The 26,218-nt window shown below is 37.0% G+C and overlaps 1 protein-coding gene across 14 annotated transcripts in view; it reads right to left on the bottom strand.

The window, feature by feature from the left end:
- Positions 1-4,869: 4,869 nt before the first annotated feature.
- The window catches only part of tmem132e (transmembrane protein 132E), a 1,079,249-nt gene continuing 1,057,900 nt past the window's right edge, over positions 4,870-26,218 (bottom strand). For 12 of the 14 annotated variants that reach the window (XM_087252404.1, XM_087252403.1, XM_087252405.1 and 9 more), the window contains 2 exons: positions 18,701-18,895; positions 4,870-8,587 (listed from right to left, as the gene is read on the bottom strand). In XM_087252404.1, coding sequence (XP_087108530.1) covers positions 7,517-8,587; positions 18,701-18,895 — 1,266 coding nt within the window. In that variant the 3' untranslated portion in view covers positions 4,870-7,516. 14 annotated transcript variants of the gene reach the window in all.

Below are 26,218 nucleotides of genomic sequence, written 5' to 3'. Positions count from 1 at the left end.
TGATACGCTTCACGTTTTCCAGCTTAATAATATCAATCTTCCGTTACAGTCACCTATGTGCTGCTGTTTAATAATTGAAGACATTGGCTTTGTTTTTTACTGTTGCTACCAGTTAGACTGATGTGCTGAAGAAAGTTATTTTTTACTTAACGAAGATTTACCGATTTGCCCCATGGTGCAATAGGTTTGCAGCGTGATTTAGAGCTTTTGACAGACGCTATGTGGCAGCCTCCCAGAGAAACAGAGCAATGTAAGAGGGTATGAGTGATTATTTATGTCCCACACAAGTAGTCTCCAATCTCTATTATGTTGACATAGTTTTATGTTGCGTGTTTAAAATGTTGCCAGTATGAATTTGTATGTTACTGTTATCCTGTTTTAGCACATGGATAGCATGGTTAGCATTTCTAACACATTGCTACAAACATGGATAGCACATGGTAAACCCAAATCAACAAGTTATTAAGATGTTTTCAGAATATTTAACATGTGCTAGCATAAATTTGTATGTTACTGTTATGCTTCTATAGTGTTTTAGCATATGGCTAACTTTAATTAGCATGTTAAAAGCAAGTTTATACCATATTTAGTGTTTTGTTGTTTTGTATTATGTTATTTGCTAACACGAATTAGCCTGTTTTTAGTATTTATTGTACCACTAGCATTGTCAGCATATTTTAAACCTGTTGTTAAGAAGTTTAGGACATTTAACATGTTGCTTGCATGAAGTAGCCATGGTTCTTTCCAGTTTGGGCACGTGGCTATCATTAATTTGCAAGCTTTTAGCATGTTTCCTGCATTGTGGCATTTTTAACCTTATGCTAGCATGAATTAGCCTTTTTTAACATTTATTCTACCACATAACACATAGCATGTTTAAAACATTGTTGAACATGTTGCTAGCATGGATTTGTATGTTACTGTTATGCTTCTATTTGTATGCTAATTGTATGCTCGTATGCTCGTATTGTTATGCTTCAAACATATGTTTGGGCACATGGCTATCATTAATTTTGAAAGCTGATGGCATGTTTCCTGAATTGTGACATTTTAAACAGTATGCTAGCATAAATTAGCCTGTTTTCAACATTTATTTCAGGATATTTAACATGTTGCTAACAAAGTAGCATGTCATGCTTATGCTTCTACCCAGTTTTAACATGGCAAATGTTTTGTTTAGTATGTACATGTCTGCAACACCATGATGGCATAAATTAGCCTGTTTTAGCATTTATACAACATTTTTGGTATTTTTAGCTCAGTGCCCCTACTGAAAAATCCAGCTTAAACCAGCCTAGGCTGGTTGGCTGGTTTTAGCTGGTCAACCAGGCTGGTTTTAGAGGAGTTTTGGCCATTTCCAGGCTGGTTTCCAGCCATTTCCAGCCTGGTCTTAGCTGGTCAGGCTGGGAGATGACCAGCTAAAACCAGCTTGACCAGCCTAGCCAGGCTGGGAGCCCAGCCAAAACCAGCTATGTCCAGCTTAAACCAGGCTGGTCAAGCTGGTTTTAGCTGGATTTAGCTGGTCAGTTTCCAACCTGACCAGCTAAGACCAGGTTGGAAATGGCTGGAAACCAGCCTGGAAATGGCCAAAACCCCTCTAAAACCAGCCTGGTCGACCAGCTAAAACCAGCCAACCAGCCTAGGCTGGTTTAAGCTGGATTTTTCTACAGGGTGTTAACCTGAATCAACATGTTAAGATGTACTTAGAATATTTAACATGCTGATAACAAATTAGCATGTGTGTACTATGCTTTTATCCTGTTTTAGCACATGGCTATCAATAATTTGTAAGTTGAGTTTCTTATATGTAATAATATGTTGGCAGGTTGCAATTAGCCTGTGTATAGCATAGCTTATGTTCAATAAAATAACTGGCATATTGTTAACCTGAATCAATATACTGCTAAGATGATACTGGATATTTAACATGTTGCTAACATACTGTCAATTAGCACGTCATTGTTATGCATCTACCCGGTTTTAACACGTCGATTGTTGTAGCATTTATAAAACATTGATAGCATTGTTAACCTGAATCAACATGCAATGATGCATTCAGGACATTTAACATGAACACAAATTAGCATGTTACTTCCATGCTTCTATCCTGTTTATCATGTTACAGGACAGACATCCCCAATTAGAAATTTCCAAATAACCATTTTTACAAGCATTTAACATGGATGTACTTTACTAACAGTCATGTTTCATATTTTGCTTATTTTCTCTCTCCTTTTTCACTGTGTAATGTGACACTAAGATATAGACGAGGTGCAAGTGCACTGTTTTTTATGTATGTATGCCAACAGAAACTATACTTTAGAACTTTCGCATTTCATCCCAATACAACAAAACCTGTAAGTGAGGAAGTTTTTGCGTCAATGTTGAAAACCCACATTATTTCCCATGGGAGGCCTAAGCACAGAGTGTACATCCTTGAAGGCAGTCACAGATGCAATGAAGGGGGCTGTTATTCTCATTTTACCTACTACTAACCTCTAGAGTGGATATGTGTTAGTCTGGCATTGCAAAAGCAATGATGGAAGTAAAAGCAATTATATAAAGCAAAGAATCCTAAGCACTAGCTATTCTAAAGCACCTGTCTGTGTATAATACATCATAAACATACCATGAACCCCTGTTCGGAAAAAAAATTGATTGAATCTATTAAATCTTGCATTAGATTATGGTTTGTAAAGTTTTCCTCCTAGGTGTTAGTCAAAATACAAAATTGTACACATGTATTATTTAAATGAGTCAAAAGTTATGGGTTAAATAGGTCAAAACTTATATCTTTTGTATTTAAAGTATTTCAAACTATTTCTATTTTTAATTTAAACTAAATGTTTTCATAGTAACTGGTAAAGCTTATTTGGGAAAAGCCCTGAATGTTTGAATAATTTTAGCAAAATAAGATTAAACTTGTGTAAAGTAAATAGAAGTTGAGCTAAATTTAATATATTTTATATGTTTAGCACACTCACTTTCCTTCAGCTTAGTCCCTGATTAAACACTGTTAACATCAATTAGCATGTTGCTAGTACATTTCTAACACATTTTAAACATGTTACTAATATAGGTTTACATGTTGTTAGCACTACCGTGTTGCTTAACATTATGCTTCGTTGAATTAGCTAACACATTTAAACCAATTTCAACCTTTTTAGCATTTTGCTAGAACATTTCTAGCATGTTTCAGCGCACTGCTAAAGGGTTTTAGCACATTATTTAGTTTTTACCATGTTTCTAGCTCAACATTGCCTCATTCTGAAAACGTAGCCCTGAAGACATTTTTGGAGGTCGCAAATTATGTAGCTAGAAGTACGTTTGGGTGCATTTTGTTTTTAAAAAGGAACGCAATGGAGTGGTATGGGACTGTTTCTTTTTGTGCTTATCAGCTGACCACTTACCTTCATTTGAGCGGCTTTCCCGCTGTCATCAGTTTGTCCAGTTAGCTTGCCATGCACGTCAGCGGAGTTGACCACAACGACAGAGTTCGAGTCTAGTCAAGAACAGTTACAAAAAGCAACTAAGACAAAAACAGAAGCCAAAAAATTCAATAAAGAAGTAAATTATAGTGATAATGTGGTAAATCTGAAAACGTGGTAAAAATCAGACTGTCCAAACTGTCGGTTGGGTTTAGGGAAATGGGTGGGCGGGTTAATCTGTGCTTTTGAAAACACTGTTGGTTGGGTCTAGGGAAGGAGGAGGGTGGGTCAGTCGATCAGTCAGTCATTCAGTCAGTCAACAGCGGCCTCTGGTGGATTTTTGGTGCAAATGACTCTCACGAGAGAAATTTGAGATCTGAAAAAGTGTACACAGCGGCCTCTGGTGGATTCACAAAAAAAAATAAATTGCAAAAAACAATTCCTGGGGCATATTGGGTGCTCTCTAGAAATGTATAGAGTTAAGTTTTCAGAATGTGCATGAGTTGTTATAGCTTGTTTTTCTGCAGCATGTCCCTAAATAAGAATAAGCATGTAACTAGCGTGCTTTTGTCCTGTTTTAGCACATGGCTAACATGAATTAGCATACATGTTTCTACTACATTTAGTATAGTGCTAGCATGTCTAACTCTGTTAGTTTAACTTCATGAATTCGTTTATCTTCCTAGCATGATTTACACATTGTGATTATGTATTTAATGTGTTCACATATTAACACTATTTAGAACATCCTACTTACAAGATTTTGCACTAAACTAGCATTAATTTACATTTTCTAGTGCATTTTACTTCATTGTTAACATGTTTTAAATGCTGTTAATATGATTTTAACATGCTTTATTGCATTGCTAACACAATTTAACATTGTATACATGGTTTACATGTTACTACCATAAGCATGTTAATATATACTGTTAAATTAACACATTAAAAGCACGTTCCCAGCATTGTTCCAAGCATTGATTGCACATTGTTGTTTTAGCATGCTACTAGCATGGTTTAGCAGGTTCTTAACAGGCTACTTGCTAAAGCTTAGCTAGTTTTACAAGTACTATACTACATCTTGAACTATTACTCTGCATACATTTTTTTAAATACTAAAGTACACAACAAGTGCACACTCAACACATTTAAGCACACTTGTTTTTCCTCAATAAATTGTAAACATTATTTCTATGTTCTTATTGTAAACAGTGAATCTATGAGCTTTCAAACTACGACAGGAAAACTTTGCCATTATCAAATAAACAGGTAAAATGGACCTTCTACCCTCCATTTCTTTTGATTGTTGATTGTTTACAAACAACAATAATTCATATTGATAAATGTACTGCTATACAGCATAGACCACTACTGTATTGTCTGGATAGCACAATGAGATGCTGAGCACATTGTCAAGTAAAAGACACGACACCAAACATTATGCATTGTATTTTCTTTAGTACTTACATATAAGGAGGGAAATACAACAGCTGTTTTTAGGGAGGATACAGGATGTTGTAACAGTGCTCTGTACATTAAGGGTGTGGCAGCACATGGCTGTCAGTACCGTGCTTTAGCAGGTCATAGAGTACAGCCCAAATCTACACCACAACACAGCATGTGGTCAAGGCAAAGGCCTAGTAGCAGCTCCTCTGGAAAAAAGAAAAGAAAAATGAAAGCACAGATCTTGCAACTGCTATTTCATATAAAGTACATACATACATCTGTAGAAAGAAGATTAAAAAATAAAAGTCCTGATGGAGGTGTTACACTATGGAAAAATAACTTTAGAAAGAAAACAAACAAACCAATAAAGTGTATGAGCTGCTACCAGAAACTTGCTAGTAGGCGTATCAAGCCTGTACCCCATCAGAAGACCTTAATAATACATTGGAAATTCAGTTTATTTTGATCGTCAAGGTACAGTTGAAAAAGTTACATTCAGTTCTGAGCCTCCGTATCTGCAAAGTGTGGGTCAAACTTAATCTCTGACCAACACTCCGAATGTCATTCACATCCTAATACCTTGACATGGTACATGATCAATTAACATTTCATCACACATCATGATTGAGGGTTTAAATATCCTTTGACAAAGGGGTGAAAGGGGCTACAAATTATAGGAGAAAAGTGGAGAGGTGTCAGCCTTCCGTTCTCTGTGACTCTTACCATATCTGGAGTGCAAAGGGCCCCTTAATAAATTAAGGGGTGATTTAAAAAAAATAAAATATAAAAATGAAATCTATAAAACAAGGACACAAAATACAGGCATTCCATCCTGCTTACAGGAAAATGACTATTATAAGACTATTAAAAGCAAATAAAGTTAAGGGTAAATCCTGCATGTTACAAATCTGCACAGTGGGAAAATAAGCATTCAGTACAGTGTGTGAATTTAGTCATCCTGAAGAAACCGGGGGACCGTAACCCTGAAACCAACCCATGACAGGTCAGCCGCAATACAGATATAAATTCTTTGTGCCCCACCATTAAAAAGCTTCCAGACCCGTTACCAGTGTAACCCTATCTAAACTACCTAATCGTTAACAGTTTTGGGCTCCACCTACTGTGCTGCCACATTTTGTGGCGTTTTATTAAACAAATCTAGAGAGATTCAAAATGTAATACAAATTGTAACTAATCTTAAAACTTGCAATTTACATTGTTACAACTAGCTTTGAGATATTCCTTGGTATATTAACGGAAATAATCATGGTGCTATAGCAATGTCTGGGGCGGATTTACTTAACCGCAATAATCAGCCCCTCCAGTGTGTTTGCATAGCATTTTATCCTTACCAGAGAACTCTGTTACCACCTGGATGGGAATTCACGGTGAGATCAGTAAAGAGTGAGAAAAAGAGAAAAGAGAGCCTCACTGAGATTCAAGTATCCAGCTGCCGAGTCCCTATATGGCATCTGCCTCCCCTATTCCTCAATGGAGTTAAGCTTCAGCAATCGTTTTGTACTGAACATGGTATGTACACAGGAGGGAGGGTCTGGCACATGCATGTAATGCATGGTAGCATGATATGTCCTCTATTTATGAATGATTAGATAATTCTCACAATACAAACATATACAAAGTAAAAAAGAAACAAAATTGCGTTAATTGTGCCTCCAAGTCTCCATTCATGCAGAGGAATGCTGGAGAAGATATCTAACTCCACAATGTACAAGCTCCCACCTTCCCTGTGCTGACACGCATTCAATTGGGGATTCAGACATCTGAAGAGTCGCCCCTGCTTTGGCCCTTACCAATGTGAACAAATGTGGTGTCAACACAGAGATAGGTTGTGACTATTGAGATCCATTGTATAAGGCATTTGATTGAACCAAGACAGTGAAAGAAGCTGAGGTGGCATCCAGACTGAGAATGAGAACGAAATACCAAAGACATACGAAGAACTAATTCAACAACCAAGGCATGTGCTGAACTGAGATAATGCTGAATAGAGGGGGCGGTGGGGTGGGGGTGAAACCATTCAACTTTTCCAATACTGACAAAGAATCCATGGCACGTTCTCACGAAAGTCCCTGCCAGTGTCTGTGGCTAAGTGTCAGGTTTATCAACAATGGCATGAAAATGATCCATCTCGAACACAAATCTGGGACAAAAGTAGAATCTGCACTTCAAAGGCCTCTTTGTTGGAGAAGAATCCGTTGAATTAAAAAAAGAGAAGAAGTAGAAGTAGAAGAAGAAGAATGGACACAGTGCCAAGACTCCAGGCATTCCTCTGAGAAATATCCTATCCACAACCGGGTGACCCACACATGATTGAGTACTTCAGGAATCCATTTTGATATCAGTGTTCACAACTGAAACTATGTTTCCCTTAAAGATTGTACACTCTCTCCTACTGAGCAGCAATCATACACACCGCTAAAGCCATTTTTACTTGAATCCCTTAGACTCGTCTTTGGCTTCCCTGGCAGCGTCATGAATAGTTTTTAGTTTGTACAAGTGTCAATGTGTAAGGGAAACGGCACTGTGCAGAAAACCCCAATAAAACTGGACACTAGGCCTTGGTTGTTTTTCTTGTGAAGGGTACCTCCTATAGAGTGAAAATTAGAAAGCTTACAGCCCGATCAGGCTATTTCCTTTATCCTGCGCATGTAGTCGTGCAGTTCCTCTTGGTCCTGAAAACCCATGTCTTGGCATACCCACTGAATGTCCTCTTCGTTGGCAATGGGGATGGAGTTATAGGGTAAATCCTCTGTGGGAAGGGTAAAGGTGGTGAACTTTACACGCTTGCGTTTAGAGGTTGGTGAACTGGCGTCCTCTCCGTGGTCTTTGGTGGAACCTCCAGAGCTGCCATCTCCTCGACCATGAACCTGGCTTTGTACGCTGGTCTGAGAGCTGCCGCTGCTGTGGTGGTCCCCGTGACAGCAAGTCTGAACCCCTTCCAAAGTGTTGCTTGGGCTCTCTACTGTCTGGGGTGAGAGGTCACTCTGGGTGCGCAGGGGTTCCCCATTACCCAAGAAAACCCAGTGGTGGGAATGGTCCATGTTGGCTTGGCCTTCAGGAGGAATGCGCTTATGGCGATACTTCAATACGAACACGATACAATTTATAAGAAAGACCAGTATAGCAAGACAAAACACCCCAAGAAGAGCATACATGCCAATCTCTAGGTCAGTCATGCTACGTGGACTGTGCACAAACTCATCATCCTCTTCGTCTTCTTCAGTTGGTTCTTCCGGATTGCTTATCGTAGGGAAGTTTGTGTAATCAATGGGTACACTTGCGGGTTGCTCATTAGATGGTTCATACCCTGCACCACCCACATTGGAATCAATAGCGGGCCTTCTTGTGTTGGCAGGCATTCTAGTGTCTATTTCAGTCTCCATCTCCATATCCTCCTCAGAGTCTTCATCTGTTCCAAATCGGACTTTGACAAACACAGAAGATGAAGCAATTACGCTCTTACGTTTGGTCTTCTGGCAGGTTTCAGAGATGGTCATCTCCACATGAACTATGTCTCCTGTGCCCTCACCCTCAGCGATGACGACTGGCCACCGCTGTTGGGGTTGTTGTGCCACCGTGACCACCTTATCATCCTCTGAAGTGCCATTGAGGTTGTAGTCTTTAGGATCATACATACTCAGTGGAGCTGCTGTATTGTCACTGTAGTAAACCCAGATGGAAAAACTGGCCTCCTATAAACACAAAGCAAAAGACATTGTGAGTATCAACACTTAAACACCATATAAAAAAAGAAAATGTGTAATTGAATTCTTTCTTTGGTGCCTGTGATGCAGTCTGGCAGTGAAAAGAACAAAAAGCAACATATCACAGTTATGTGTCAGTACACACACACACAACACACAAGTAGAAAGTGATCTCCAGATGAGATTAAAAATACCTTTGTGTCTTTGGCAGATAGTTACAAAACTAGAATTGGGTGGTCCAAACCACCACCTGGAGGTTGCAACATTCAACTGAATTTTTAGTGAATCTGAGGACCCAAGTTGCATCCCAAATGACACACTATTCACTTATACAATAACAAAAATTCATTACATTCATATAGTGTGTTTCTGGACACTCAAGGTGCTTTACACATTAAGGGGAATCTCCTCATCCACCTGGATGATGAAACGGCAGCCACATTCACCCTGACTGCACACCACACACCAGCTGATTGGTGGAAAGGAATCAGAGTGATGAAGCCAATTATGATATGGGGATGGTAAGAAGACCATGATGGACAGTGGGCTACTCTTTTTAGATGGACATCCTGGGATTTTTAACGACCTCGGTTTAACGAAACATCCGACAAAATCACTAACACTACTTCCGGCAGCAACCTAGCTTTCCCATGTGGTCTCCCATCTAGGTACTAACCAGGTGCAGCCCTGCTTAGCTTCAGTGGGTGACCATGTGAGAGTTGGAGAGAGATAGCTGCCACATTTAGTACATTTTGCACTTACATGCTCAACCATGTAGTTACACAGTCAATGTTTTATGATTGCCAATTTAGTCAAACAAAGGCCCAAACTAGTACCTGGAATGTGTACAGAAGTACTCACCACTGGGAGGTTGGATTACTTTTATTTATTTTGTGGAAGCAAAATTTTTATAATCATATAGAAGAATTTTGCTTCCACAAAATAAATGGAAGCAATCCATTGTCATAAAAAAGTATATAAGTATGCTATTTTGGACACACCTTTTGTTTAACTATTCCATCTGTGCTAAATAATGGTTACAGGTGTACTCTAAAAGAATATGGCCCTAAAGAAACAGGTTTGGACATCTTTGCCTCAAACTAAGAACACAGAGAGAGAGAGCAACATAACACTTTTTAAAAGCAAAGGTTTTGTACAATAATCTTGAAAACAGCATTTTACTTGGAAAATGTAGTGATTTAAGCTATTAGCTACTCTACTCAAAATGTAGATCAACTACACTAAAATCTACCCCCAGGAAAATGTAGAAAGCTAAGTTAAACGCTACATGACAACTTCAATCCAAGTCAGTTTTGCCTTAGCGTTCAATAAAAATGTCAATGAAACCTATGAGGCATAATTGTTAAGTTTAGATATTTATTGCAATTAATATCCTAAACAGAAACAAATTTTACTAGATATTGTTCAAAAACACTATAGTATTTTAAATATTTTAAATACTGTATTTACATAACATTTTTTCATGAAATTGCACTTGGGCATATTTGCAGAACAAACAGTGAATAAATCTAAAACCAACTCAACTCTAACAAGATCACAGCATCAGAATTAACTTTAAAACATGTACTTTGAGGAACACAGTCTACAGAGGTCTACAGTCATCTTTCTATCAAGCAAAGTTTTCGTTTGAGCCCAATGACAGATTGGCAATGTCAATGACCGGAGCGAGAGGTGGCAGTAACAAACCAAAAAGTTTGTATGGTAAGGTCTAGATCGGATACACAGCCAGCCGGATATGCACATCAGTTGTTTTTATGACACTGTATAACAGTATTTCATATTTTTACAGTACTGTGACGGTTGGAGTTAGACGTTAAAAAATACAATTATTTAATAGATAACATAAATAATACTCGGTACAACTACTGTTTTTAGGTTACTGTGACGGTTAGGTGTAAGGTTGGGGTGGGGGTCGGCGTTAATAAAATACGATTAATAGGAAATGTAATAAATATTATAAACATTTTTCATTAACTTCCCGCCATCACCACATATGATCTAGCAACAACCAGTTTGTTTTTGACCACCATAAAACATGAAAAAAAAAAATAAAAAATCACCTCTCTCGCTATCATATGGCTTTAACGTTACTTTCATCAGGCCAGACACCGGCTTTACAGCTTCGTGAAGGGTGGTGGCGTCACCTAATGATCCGCAATTGGTAAATTTAGCTTGTGTGGATGGTACTGCGCTACTTGCTTAAAATAATAGCTTTACTACTGAAAAGCTATTTGATTTAGGAAGTAGCGATGCTACCCCAACGCTATACTGTAAAACCCAACAGTCAACTTTATCAAACAAAATGAGTGTAGTTAACTCAAAATTGACTGAGTTAGTTCTACTCATTTGAAAAAAAAGTTTTAAATTCAGTGTTGAAGGTAATGAGTTAATTAAAAACCTCATTACTTAAATGGAGTAAGTTCACTAATACTTATATACATTAGTTCTTTAACTCAAATTGCTCGTAGCAATCGGTTTCCTCAAACGGTTTAAGTTGCCTTAACTTGTTGGGTTTTACAGTACTTAGTTGGTTTGAGTTCTCTTCATTTATTGGGTTTTATTGAGCTCAAACTGCTTTATTTACTCAAATGGATTAAGTTCACAGTACTCATTAGGATTAGTTTTTAAACTTAAATGGTTTGTTGCAAATGGTTTGAGTTATCTTAACTTTTTGGGTTTTACAGTGTCCTGAGAAATGCAGTAAACCTAGTAGTATCACAACTTGTAGTGACGCTACTGCCCAACACTGATTATGTTGCTATATTCAGCTCCTTTTTCCTCTAAACCCTTATTGGCATGGATTTACTGGTCCATACAGGACACCTGTCTTGAGCGTGCAACATCCACACAACATCAGAAAGGCTTGCATGCTTTGACCACTAGAAACACTGGCTGAGGGGAAGTGCCAATTGCACGATGCTTGTGTTCTTGTCACCTCAAAACAAGCCCGAGCTTGACAGTTGCCTTCCTGTTCTTGCTCTCTGCTAAAGGAACAGCACAACACCTTACACCTGTTGGCAGGCAGACAAAATGAAACCACTCTACCAGAGTGCTTTTAGTCAGAAATGAAGTGTTGTTCTGCTTTTTATATTCAGGATGAGAAGTATTTATCTGCCTCCAGTCAGCAACAGCCTGTTGTGAAGCTGTAAAAAAAACTCTTGTGGCATCACTAACTTCAAGGTTGTTCTGACATTCGGGCTCAAGCTCTGTCAACGCTGCTTGTCAAGATGAAAAGAGTCTTTGAAATTGCATGATCTGAATAATACATTGAAGGCGACTTGTTGTCCTCGTGGACCTTTCGAGATCACTGTAGTCACTAAATAAAATCACATCAATCATGGATGGCCCTTGATTCTTCAGTCTTCAGGACATGACAAAGCATCTTTCGGATGGATTTATCATTAAGTTCCTAACTCTAAGAAGTGTTTGAAATCTATTCTAAAGATAATATTAAATTCATTGTAAGTAGCCAACTACAGAAACTAAGTGCTCTTGCATCCAGGATACTTGGAACTTTGGAATAATCGCTTACTCCAGCAAACAGCAAAATCAATTATTTAAGGCTGCTGGTAAGACAAAGGAAAGGGACATCTAAAGTATAAAAGACAGAGCAGGAAAATCAGTAACACTTTACACAACAAGCTTCAATTTGTTAAAGTTACACAATGTAATCCTGAACTAACAATGATTAATAGTTTAACAGAATTGATTTCTCAAGGCTTTTAGTTCAGATATACATCACTTTTCATACCTTAAATTGTCATTAATGTAATATTTACAAAGCATAAATTGTTGTCACTTTAGATGAGCTTGCAAAAATGTATAAGTTTTGTGTTAAAAAAGCATGTATTAACATACCGAATATCCATTACTATATACCTTAACAATAAGATGTATAATATTAATTTGAATAGTTCATCAATCAATTCTGAATGATCTAAAACCACCAATTATTCTTAAATAAGGGATTTGTAAATAATGTAATGCTTAATTTAGTAACGAAGAATTAATCATTAAATACATAACATACATTCTTGAAGGTCAAGAATACATAGCTGTATCTATAAACTGCTCAATAATGTCTTTCAATAGAGTGCTAATGGGCAGTTATTTTACTCCCAAGAATGTTTATATAGAAGTTGATATTTAGCCGCACCTTATTGGTGTTTTGGAACAACAAATTTTTTACGAGGTGGGTCTTATCCCAAAGTTCAACCTCCAACCTGGAGGAGCAGGACATACTCAAATACACTACGGACAATATAGCTAACCCAATTCACCTATAGCGCATATCTTTAGACTTTTTTAGGGGAAACCGGAGCACCCGGAGGAAACCCATGCAAACATGCAAACTCCACCCAGCCGGGGGTAGTTATTATATCTTAAGTTATAACTTTGCACACTGAACTCCAAAATGTTCGTATCTGTTTTTTTTTTTTTTCATATTCATATGCAAAAAATTTGTCCCAAACAAAGATCGAATTTATTTTTTAACATGCGAAAACTAGGAACAAAAAAATTACCTTATTATGCAACCCAGGCTCTTTATTCAAATGTATACATTTCTGGAGATTGCGAAATACATCCCTGGAGCTACGTTTTTTTTGCAGTTTTTGTATTCACAAATCCATCAGAGGCATTGTGTATGCTTTTTCAGATCTCAAATTCCTTTCGTGAGTGCCAATTGTGCCTAATGTTCTAGTGTAAATCCACCAGAGGCCACTGTCGACTGACTAATTGACCGACCGACCGATCACCCCATCCACCCTCTTCCCTAAACCCAACTGAGAGGGTTTTCATATGCACCGACTGACCCGTCCTCCTCCTTTCTTAAACTCAACTGATAGTGTTTTCATAAGCAATACAGAAAAAGCCCTTGCGGCGGCCTGATTTATACCACGTTTTCAAATCTTACCACGTTCTCACCCTGTATTTACTTGTTTATTTGAATTTTTGCCTTTTGTTTTTTGTTTTACCAGCTTTCTGGAAGCGTTCTTTGCCGGATTTGAACTCAGTCATCCCAGTAAACGCCTCACTGTGTCTCAAGTCAGACGTACGCGGCGGGCCATAAAGCTCCCTTGTGGCAGTCGCACAGAATTTTCAGTTTTGATGTGCACCATGGGAGAGAAGCTGTTCTAGCAGTGTCCGAAATAAAGGAGAGCATTCTGGAAACGTAGCCCCGCGGACATTTCTGAAGACCGCGATTTACGTGGCTGGAGGTACGTATGGCCGCGTTTTGTTTTTTTCGAGCAAACGGCACCTCCGTGTGGAGGGCTTTCCCGCTGCAACCAGTTTATCCGCTTAGCTCGCAGTGTTACGTCGGTGGAGCGGAGGCCCGGAGGAGGAGGAGCCGGCCACCGGGATGACCGGGATTGGGTCCGGAGAAGAGCGGTTCCAGAAATCAGGTAAGAAGAAAAAAACAATCCAAAAAATAAGGGCGAGAATGCGGCGAGATCTGAAAACGCAGTCAAAATCAGACAAGGGCTTTTGCTTTTTTTTTTCTGGACGGCTTTTGAGGAGGGCGGCTGGGTTGGCCGATTGGCCAGCCACCCAGTCGATCGTTCAGTCCTTCAGCCAGTCAGTCGTACGGACGGTTGATCCACAGCGGCCTCCAGCGGCTTTTCACGAGAGAACACCGTGGGCGCGAATGGCCCGCACTCCCAGAGGCGTTCGAGACGCGAAAAAGCGCACACATCGGCCTCTTGCGGATCCACAAAAACTGCTCAAGTACGTACCTCCCGGGATGTATTTCGCGTCTGCAGAAATGTCTGCGGGGCTACGTTTCCACAATGAGCCTGGGTTGGATTATCTGGTAGCAAGAAAATAAACAGAAGCCGTCTGTGGCATCATACCACCCAGTAAAGTTCATTTTAAAAATTAAATGCAGCCTTACATAGCTCTGGCTACATAATTCGCGCTCTCCTGAAATGTATACGGGGGTACATTTTCACAATAAGCCTGTGTGGCCAGTATTGTACATGGACGCCTGATGCATTAACTAATACCACCAACCAATCAATTATTTTTACACTATACAAAAGTTACCTGAACAAAATATAATACAGCTATGCCACAGCTTAAAAAGAGAAAAGAAAAAAGCCATGGTCCGAAAAGGTAAAGTAGGTAAGAGTGCTGAAAGAATGAAATGATGGAGAGGCAGCAGTATAGGAGGAGGGTCATCAGTGATGTTTATAGCACAGTCTCCACAAGCACTCAAGCTGATACATTACGCTAATTAAAAGCAAAGGTGGCAAGGCAGAGAGCGGGGGAGAACGGCTGGATTTTAATGCATGAACTGAAAGCAGCCACCCTCGTCTGATGTTGAATGTTGGTCACAGGCTAAGTACAGAGCAGGAAAAAAAACAGCCCTGAGCTCTCGCGGCAGGGCTCCGTGACCTGCCCAAGACATGGTATAAATTAGCATGGTAGCATAGGAAAATGCGAGCGAATGTGCTCCAATTAATGCTTTGAAAAGATTACGCAGCAAATGCACGGAGCTCCCCTGATGGCACTCGAGAAAAGAAGTGGCGGTGGCTTCTTATTAAGCGAGATGCCTGCTCATTTGGTGTGCTGATATTAAAGGACATCTGAATATGTCTGCATGCCAAACAAGCCTTTATTAAAGCAGTAAGGGCTGGCTGGGAGACTGCATCGAGGCTAATTTACCATGGTCTGTGTAACCTTCATGGAGACTCGAATCATCAATATCAGGCTAAGTTCGGTCTGTGTTAGCTCTGAAGCTGAACCATCCTGAGCAACAAAGAGGAATTTTCATAAATGTCACTTGCATAATTTGTTGCAGGAGGGCAAAGGTTTCAGCTTTTGCTTGGAGAGCTGTATGATAATGAATGATATCGCCACATTCAGACAATTACGTGAAGATATATACGATTGTGTGCTGTGTAGGCGATAAATGACCTGCTTCTTGACTCAAAACAATTGCAAACACTCGAATTGAAAACTACCAGAAGTTGGGTTCGGAATAATACCGTGTTCTAGCATGACATGATGCAATATGAAACCAGAAATGGCCAATTTGTCAGTCCAAATCAGATGTTGCCCTGCTACAAGACCTGACATATCAATAAAATATCACTTCAAATCAGAAGTGTGTGTGGGGGCGGAGCTCTCTCTGCAAGCATGCTGGACACACTGTGAACACTGGTAAAAATAATGTGTTCGGTTTACTTATATTAAGCACTACACTACCTGACAAATGTCTTGTCATTGATCCCAGATGTAAGAGAAACAAATAATAACATGACTTCTAGTTGATCATTTGGAAAAGTTGAACTGCATCCCAATCATCAAAAATACAGCAGAAGACCTTTTGGAACCTGCAAGATTCTCACAGAAATCTGTCAAGTTTGGTGAAGAAAAAAAAAATCATGGTTTGGGGTTACATTCAGTTTTGGGGGCATGCGAGAGGTCTGCAGAGTGGATGGCAACATCAACAGCCAGAGGTATCAAGACATTTGTGCTGCCTATTACATTACAAACCACAGGAGAGGGCCAATTCTTTTGCAGGATGGTGCTTCTCTTACTTAAGCCGCCTCATCAAAGTTGAAAGCAAAGAAGGTCAAGGTGCTCCAGTCACCAGATATGAACATTATTAAGCATTCTGGGGTAAGATGGCAGAGGAGGCACAGAAGATAAGCCAATTCTGATATCAAATGATCAACTATATGTCAAGTCATTATTTGTTGTTCCTAAAACTTGAATAGGCGACAGGGCTTTTGTTAGGCAGTGTAATTTGGCATGACCATTTAAAAGTAAACGGACCACGAAGCTATTTGTTAAATGAACAAGAAAACCTTAGTTATTTATGTCTAATTATTAAAGTTAGCCTAATGTTCTATTCTATAATATATCAGAACACCAATTAAATTTACATAGTAAATCCAAGTTCTGTCAAGTAGTTATGATTTTTGTAGTGAAAAAAGCACATTGTGTAGTGCTTTTTACAAAACCTTTACAAACATTTTTTTAATTCTAAATTTTATTTATCATTTATATTTTATTAATCATGCAACATGATTTTTAATAAAAAGGGCTTTGTTTCTTCATAACTATTTAAAAACTTTTCAAAATGTGAATAGGCATCAAAATACATGTTTTTGTCTATGTAGTATTTAATTAATTGTATTTATTCAGCCCAGGCTCATTGGAAATACGTTCCTCTACTTACATTTTTGGAAAAACATTATCTACTATGCTTTAGGTATGTTTTGTTGCCCATTTTAGACAACATGTTCAATTGGGGTGCTGTTTACTTTTTTTTTAAATCTTAAATACATTATTTAGGGTAAGATTTGTTGTTTTGGCCTAAATGTTTATGAGAAGGGAGGGCAGCTAGATAGCAAACCACTGACTTACACCCTTCTCTAAACCCAACCAATAGTGTTTAAAAAGGCAACCAAAAGAGAAAAGTGCACTGTGACCACATCATTTTGCATTACTTTGGTGGAACCATGCTTCACCGAACTCAAACCTGAGTGCTCTGCATCTCAAAAAGTTATATTTATAGGTGAAAGAAATGTATTCAGTTACAATTCATTGATAGCATTAAGTTTTTTTATGGTGTTTATTTGCTGTTGTGCAAAGAGCTGAATTAAAAAAATAATACTTTATTTGTTAATAATATGTCCTAGTAAATGTCACTGTAAAAAAATATTAATTGACCTTACTTGAAATAAGTGAGTAAACCTGTTGCATATAAAACAGTTTGATGACTTTACTTTTAAAAGTGAGTAAGCCTGTTGTCTGAAAATTTGAAAGTAAATGAACTATGTGTATTGTTATAAATAAAAGAAGTTAAATCAACTTAAAAGTTTCAAGTTACAACAGGTTTACTCAAGTAAAGTCAACTTTCTCCCATAAGGAAACAGGCTTACTCAATTTTTTAAGGTTAATAATCCCTTTTACAGTGCATACAATGCAGATTTTAGGTAGAAACTGCTGTCAAATGTACTGTTTATGTCCAAGTACCTGTACATTTTTGTGTGTGTTTTTTTTAAAGGTAGGCTAAAGCATGCATTTCATATAAGCCTGTGTTGTAATTTTCAGATTTAGTGTTTAGACTTTAGTTAAACCTTATTTAGTTGCCTTGGCAAAACCATGCAAAAAAGTTTGTTGTTTGTTCAAAAATGTAACAATGACCTGAAACAACTTAATTATTGAGTTTTTTGGGGACACCAATTCACTTAAATTTGTAAAAACTAATAAATTAACTGAATTCCTTCTTGTCCCAACACAAACCGATTGAGCGAAACCCAAGTATACAAAATAAAGTATTTTATTTAGTTAACATTTATACTATCAGCTTCTATAATATGCATATTGACGATGGTTTTTTATTCTGGTTAGACACTTAGAGCCCTATCATACACCTGGCACAATTAGGCGCAAGATGTGTATGACATGATTTGTTGCTATTTTCAGACTAGCACAACCCCAATTTGATGAAAAAAAAAAAAAAAACATGTCAAAGTTTTTTTCTACATAAATATAAAAACCACTTCCTCCATGCCTTTTCTTGCCTCCATGCCTTCTCCACAAAATTAAATATGTAGGCTAATGGATGTCTTTAGTGAAGTGAGTTTCTACCGTTTCCTTACTCCATGCAAGTAGAAGTAAAGTAAAGAGAAAGTAAAAAGCCAAATGGAGGAGGCTCGTTCTTTATCCTTGAGCTGCAGATGCTCAGTTTAACCGTTTTTTTTCCAGTGAAGCATTCAGTTTTTCCACTTACAAAATCCACCATGTAAATAGCAAATGTGTGACAACTGACTCCTAAAAGGAATGGAAGATGAGACTCTGATTGGTTTACTGCAAGTTATGCTTAAAACACACAACATAACTGATTTAGAGTAAAAGCTCAACCCGGTTAGACCATGCGCCAGAGTGCAAACTGTATTTTTCTGTCGTGGTGGATTCGGACACACCCTTGATGCTTTTGGGTCATGCTTTTTAGACTTTGTGCTTAGATCATTAAAATAGAGCTCATACTCATTAAGCAATATCCCAAAACATTGTGTCATTTAGTGTGGAAGGTGTGAAAAACAATGGAGGGCTTTACTATACCTGCTTAAGAGTGGAGAGAGTCTGCAGTCCAGTTGCCTTGGCAACCATGGTATGGCTGTTTCCAGGGCTTGGTTGAAGATTAAGTGCCAGTCCTGAGATGGCATGAACACGCAGCTCCACTATAGACACTTTCTCGTCTACCACAGAGAACTGCGTTTCACCCAGTACCGCCTCCACTGCCAGTGGGGATTCAACCTGAAAACAACCAAAAAAAAAAAAAAAACAACATGTGCTTTTACAGTGAGCAAGATGATGTAGGCACAAAGACAGTCTTAACAGAAGAAAGCTTAGACACAATGTCTGTCAAATAGAAACATTTAGTGGGTAATTCCCAACATTTAAGATACAGCCCACTGAGTAAAGAAAGCACTGGGAAATACACCTTCTCTCTAGAGAATGGCCAGCCATATAAATCCTCCATCTGACAGTTCAAACCCATTATGTCACTGTCTCTTCACCTTCTACCACCGATCAAGGTCACAAGGGACTTTCCAAGTGAAAAGTCAAGTGGGGCGGCACGACTCTGAGGGTCAGAGAATCTCTTTTTTTTTTTTTTACCCAGTGTGTTTTTGCTGAACCACAAGACCTTGGCAATCCCTAGAGCCACACACAGCGCCAAGTTAGACAAAGCAGCCCACAATTTTAGCAATGATTTTTCTCTTTTCATTATTCAGGAAGATTAACTTGAACTCGCATTTTGCAGGACAAGAACAAGACAGCCTACGTGGAGCATTTCTTGCCTTGAAAAAAGACATAATCAGAGAGAAAAGTACATAGAGCTTGGATGAAATAATGTTTTTGACTGAATCATTGCCAGTAGCCTACTCTTCAGCAGGGGTGCATTTAGTTAGCTATGGGTCCCTGTGCTAAAGCTTTACCCATCCAATTTCGGATGAGTGCTTTAAAATGTGGAAGTTCATCTACTAAGTCCATTTTTAGATCTCTGCAGTATTTATTTTGCAATTTGGGAACAGACTGAGCTCTTCTGGAGTCAAAGAGAGGATGTTAATTAAAAAAGCCAAAGTGCTGTCGTCTGAACTAAGTCTGCAGTTCCAATCTGTCAATCACCAATATGCTATAAACACACTAGATCAGCCTGCGTGGAAGCATATCTGGAGCAATATTTAATTTAAAATGTAATATTAAATATATTATTATTACAATCTAAAATGTAAGATGCTAAATTATTACATACTAATTGTAATGCTGTATAAGTTGCTATATTAAATTTAAAATGCATTACACAAATTCAATACACAAATTGAAAGGCTCACGCTTAGGAAACGTAGGAATGCATTATCATCATTACACCATTTTATGTTTGTAGCACATTTCAGTGTGTATTTCAAAAAAAAGCATTCTGAGCCACTCGCACAGCAGAAAGATAGCTAAATGAGAGGCCATATTAATTTTATTATTGTATAATATTTTAACTAATATCCTTTCCTTGAATCCAGAAGAGCTTAATATGCAAATAAATTGCTAAATATATACTGTAGAGATTTAAAAATGGGGTTTCATGGGGCGGCACGGTGGCTTAGTGGTTAGCACTGTCACCTCACAGCAAAAAGGTGGCTGGTTCAAGTCCTTTCTGGGCCAGTTGGCATTTCTGTGTGGAGTTTGCATGTTCTCCCTATGATGGCATAGGTTTCCTAAATTTCAATAATAATAATAATAATAATAATAATAATAATAATAATAATCTATATTTTTTTCTACAAATTTCAAAAAATATTTGCGAACTGAGCTCATTATCTTGTCTTCTTCAATTACAGCTATTCCAAACAAAGAACAATAATATTACCCTCATATATAATTGACTAAATCATTGACTGGGTCAGAGATGGTCACACTTAACCACACAGGAGGCAGCAAAGCAAATTTTCCTCCTGACAATTTAGCCCATAATGACTTTTAATGGTGTTCAAAAATCGCCAACCTCTGCTGCAAACATTTTTCCATCCAAGCCGCTATTACTTCCCTCTTCAGAATTATCCATCTCCAGCTAAAAGCCCTCGATGTTGATGCCGGTTTATGAACTAGCCATGCTGCTGATTATACTTCATCTGTGAAGAGGCCATCTTTTTGGCAAATCAGCCATTTTTCTCTTGTGGAGGAACACAGTGCTCTCTTGGCATGCTGTGGGCAATGGTGGAGATGAACCCGGGCAGTTCCTGATCCAGACAAGGCTTGCAACCCATACGTCCCAGATGCACATTGTTTATGTCCCAATGCGCTAATGTTTTGTAGCAGGCTGTTACAGTTCATTGACCATCCAGTCCTGTACAATCCTCTTCCTCCTTTCCTCCAACTGGGGAACGGATGTAGACCAGGGGAGAAAGGCAGATGAATGTATAATTGAACTGAACTGTTTTTTTTTTTTTTTTTATTCATCCTGCATTTTTTATTTCCTAAGTTCAAGGCGAGCTTCAAAGCTACGGTACATTTGAAGGAAAGAAAAACGAACAACAGATTGAAAATAGGGAAGCTCACAAGTAATTCCTGTAGAATGGCTCGTTTGTTTGGTATCCAGTCACTTGTAATTCGTTTTATTATACTTGCTGATGTACCTGCTTTTGATCTATGCATTATAACCAGAGGATTGGCGGCTTTAATAGAGCCTGTTCAAAGGCTAAAAAAGCATCTGCCTATTCCTCCAAAAGCTAATTACTGTACAAGATGGGCCTGGAAGGCCAATTAAAAGAATGGTTCAGCCAAATTAATATTTGCTGTTCATTTACTCCTTACAAAATGTGGGGAATATATAAAAAAAATCTATCTATCTATCTATCTATCTATCTATCTATCTATCTATCTATCTATCTATCTATCTATCTATCTATCTATCTATCTATCTATCTATCTATCTATCTATCTATCTATCTGTCTATCTGTCTGTCTGTCTGTCTGTCTGTCTGTCTGTCTATCCATCCATCTATCCATCTATCCATCCACCCAAAAACCTAAAACCATCCATCCATCCATCCATCCATCCATCCATCCATCCATCCATCCATCCATCCATCAAAGCTGAAATCATCCATCCATCCATTCAACTATCTATCCATCCATCCATCCATCCATCCATCCATCCATCCATCCATTCAAAAAAGCTGAAATCATCTGTCCATCTAAAGAATATCTGAAATCATCTATCCATCCATCTATCCATCCATCCATCCATCCAAAAAACAGATCATCTGTACATCAAAAAATCATCCATCCATCCATTCATCAATCAATCCATCCATCCAAAAATCTAAAATCATCCATCCATCCATTAATCAATCAATCTAGTCATCCAAAAAGCTAAAATCATTAATCCATCCATCCATCCATCCATCCATCCATCCATCCATCCATCCATCCATCCATCCATCCATCCATCCATCCATCCATCCATCCATCCATCTAAAAAAGCCAAAATCCACCATTCATCTATCCATCCAAAAGCTGAAATCATCTATCCATCCATCCATCCATCCAAAGAAGCAAAAATCATCCATCTATTCATCCACACATCCAAAATGCTGAAACAATTCATCCATCCATCTAAAATGCTGAAACCATTCATCTATCTTTCCATCTAAAAGAAGCTGAAATCATCCTTCCATCCCTTCATCCAAAAAGCTGAAATAATCCATCCATCCAAAAAGCTGAAAATATCCATCTATCTATCCATCCATCCATTCTTCCATCTTAAAAGCTGAAATCATCAATCAATCTATCTATCATCTACATAGCTGAAATTATCCATCCATCCATCAATCAATCCATCCATCCAAAAAGCTAAAATCATTAATCTATCCATCCATCCATCCATCCAAAAAAGCCAAAATCCACCATTCATCCATCCATCCAAAAGCTGAAATCATCCATTCATTCATCCATCCATCCATCCATCCATCCATCCATCCATCCATCCATCTATCCATCCATCCATCCATCCATCCATCCATCCAAAGATGCTAAAATCATCCATTCATTCATCCACCTATCCAAAAAGCTGAAACAATCCACTCATCCATATTAAAAAGCTTATCTTTTCCATTAGAGCTAAAATCATCCACCCATTCATCCACCCATTCGAAAAGCTAAAATAATTCATCCATCCATCCATCTAAAAAGCTGAAATCAATGTATCCATCTACAAAGCTAAAATCATCCATCCATCCATCCATCCATCCATCCAAAAAGCTAAAATTATCCATCAATTCATCCATCCAAGAAAGCTGAAATCATCAATCCATCCATGCAAAAATGCTGAAATCCTCCATCCATCAATTTATCCAAAGATCTAAATCATCCATCCATCCAATCATCCATCCAAAGCTGAAATCATCTATCACCCATCCAAAAAGCTAAAATCATCCATCTATCCACCCATTCATCCAAAAAAACTTACATCCTCCATCCATCCAAAAAATCCATTCATCCAAAAAACCCTTAAATGCTTTATCCATCCAACCATCCTATTTTTTTAAATCATCCATCAATCCATTCATCCAAAAAAGCTGAATTCATCCATTCATCCATCCATCAATGCAAAAAAGCTGAAATTATCCATCAATCTATCCACCCACCCATTCATCCATCCATCTATCAATGCAAAAAAGATAAAATCATCTATCCATCCATCAATCAATGCAAAAATCTGAAAATCCATCCATCCGTCCATCCATCCATCCATCCATCCATCAATGCAAAAAAGCTGAAATTATCCATCAATCTATCCACCCACCCATTCATCCATCCATCTATCAATGCAAAAAAGATAAAATCATCTATCCATCCATCAATCAATGCAAAAATCTGAAAATCCATCCATCCGTCCATCCATCCATCCATCCATCCATCCATCCATCCATCCATCCATCCATCCATCCAAAAAAACCTTAAATCCTCCATTCAAAAAAGCTGAAATCCATCCATGTATTATTTACTATATATTATTCTTTATTTATTTTCAGTGGAAACCGTGGTTCTGGTTGATTCATCAAACAAAAGTCACTTTAAGAGCAAAATCTTTTCATCAGATCTTTCCAATATTTATTAATGGCATTTATTAAAATTGCGATATGCAATTTGAGTTTGATGCTATAAAGACTAATGTACATGGTTTCCAAAACACTTTGCAATTATATATATATATATTAGCTATTGTTAGTTAATGTATTTACTAAACTGAATGAACAATGTAACTAACTGCTTGTAACATTAGTTTTGTACACTTAATGCTTCAATATTAGAGCTAAGCCAGTGCTCAGATTGGGTCAACGATACCTTTGGCTGTTTCTAAGCTCCCAAAAAACAATGTGTCGTGGGAGATGTTCAAAGCTGAAGTCAATGTGTTTTTGTGCTCAGGTCATAATGACGGGTGGATGATGAGTGCTGTGGAAGATGAAGATCAAAGACCCACCAAATAAGCTAAAAAAGCCCTGGTGTGTCTCACTTATAAACATCATTATTCATACCTTTTTTTTCTTTCTTTTTTTGTGGGTGAAATTCTGCTCTGTTCTCAGCCTCGTTTATTTTCAGCTCACATTCAGCAAAAAAAAAAAAAAAAAAAAAAAAAACATTTGAAATCTGCATTGGCCATTAATTATTAATGACCTTTGCAGTTTTCCCTAGTTTAATTAGCAAACTTTTCCCTTTTATGCTCAAATTTGTTTATGGGGGAAAACAGATACTTTGCAAATCTAAACAACAGTCAACAACTGTGAGAGAGGTGTGATCAAACTGTCACGAGTGATCAAAACTCTCTGCGCTTGAGCACAATGAATTGATTGTGTGCTGATTCAATGGAGAGAGAAAACTTCACTTTCAAGAATGATTCCCTCAATTTAACACTACTGAAGTTTTGGAAGACAGAGATAATTCTCTTCCCAAACATCCCAGTTTCTGAATAGCCTACTGGGACGTAATATGCATATGAATAGCTTTCTAAAGCGGCATTAAAAGATAAAGACAGCAGGGGAGCAACCTCGTATTCATTATTTTTTAAAGCATTATTTAAAAAAGGCAGCTTTCAGAATTTACAATAAACACACCCTTGTTAATTTTTTATATAAAATAAATATATATTATTAGCAATCTGATAGGTCTGTTTATAAAATAATTAACCAAAAAGATTGAATCTGTTTCCTAGTGATGGGTTGCAGTTGGAAGGGCATTCTCTGTGTAAAACATATGCTGGTTAAGTTGGCGGATCATTTTGCTGTGGTGACCCCAGATCAATAAACGGACAAAGCTGAAAAGAAAATGAATGAATGAATGAATAACTCTGGACTCTTTTTAAAATAAATTAAGACAACGATAAATAAATATTGATCTTCAATCCAATTCGTTCTTCCAAAACCACACTATAAAATAAAACAAAGTGAAACAAAAACAAAAAGTAAAAACAACAATGATACAAAAAATAATAAAATAAACAAAACTAAAACAATTGTGAGAAAAAAAACAAATATAAGAAAACAGTAACATTGAATCCTCTTTGCTTTTCCAGAAAAAAAAAAAAAACTGAAACAAAACCAAAAAAGTGAAACTAAATAGAACAAAAACAAAAACAAAACTATCAAATAAAGTAAAATAATAAAAAAAAAAATGAAAAATAAAATAAATAAACAAGATTAAAATAATTATGAGAAAAAACAATAACCAAAGATTAAAAAGCAGTATTGATCTTAAATACCATTTGCTGTTTCGTTTCAGAAATAATAAAAAACAAACAAAAACAATGTGACACAAAACAGAACAAAAAACAAAACTATATATAAAAAATAATAAAATTAATAAACAAGAATAAAAAAAATAAAAAAACAAAAATGACAAAACAGCATCAATCTTCAATCCCATTTGCTATTTAACAAACACAAAATAAAATTAAACAAACAAACAAACAGAAAAAAAAAACTATTAATAAAATAAAATGAAAAACAAAAAATCTAAAAAAAAATAATCAAGGCTAACATAATTGTAAGAAAAAAATAAGATAAGAAAAACAAAAGTAAAAAAACAGTATCAATCTTTAATCCCATTTGGGATTAAACAAAATGAAAATGTAAAATCAAACCAATAAAATCATGTGAAACAAAACAGAATAAAAAAAACTATCAATAAAAAATGAAAATATCATAAAATAAATTAGTAAACAAGACTAAAATAATTGTAAGAGAAAACATAAAAAAACATTGATCTTCAATTTCAATCACTGTTCCAGAAACACAAAATAAAATGAAACAATAAATGTGAAACAAAATAAAAAATAAAATCTTCAAATAATAATAAAAATATAATTAAAAAGAACATAAAATAAAATAATAAGGAAGACAAAAATAATTGAGATAATCTCTCAAATAATCTCCAATCATATTTGCTGTTCCAGAAACACAAAATAAAATGAAATAAAATAAATTAATAAAACAAAGTGAAATAAAAACAGAACAAAAAATTAAACTATAAATTAAAATAAATAAACAAGACAAAAATAATAGTAAAATTATTTTACTTTTTTTA

This window comes from Danio rerio, chromosome 5 (genome assembly GCF_052040795.2).
Source record: "Danio rerio strain M-AB ecotype USA chromosome 5, GRCz13ab, whole genome shotgun sequence".
Classification (NCBI taxonomy): domain Eukaryota; kingdom Metazoa; phylum Chordata; class Actinopteri; order Cypriniformes; family Danionidae; genus Danio; species Danio rerio.
Note: the sequence above shows the minus strand (reverse complement) of the source record. Positions and strands in the feature narration are given on the sequence as shown.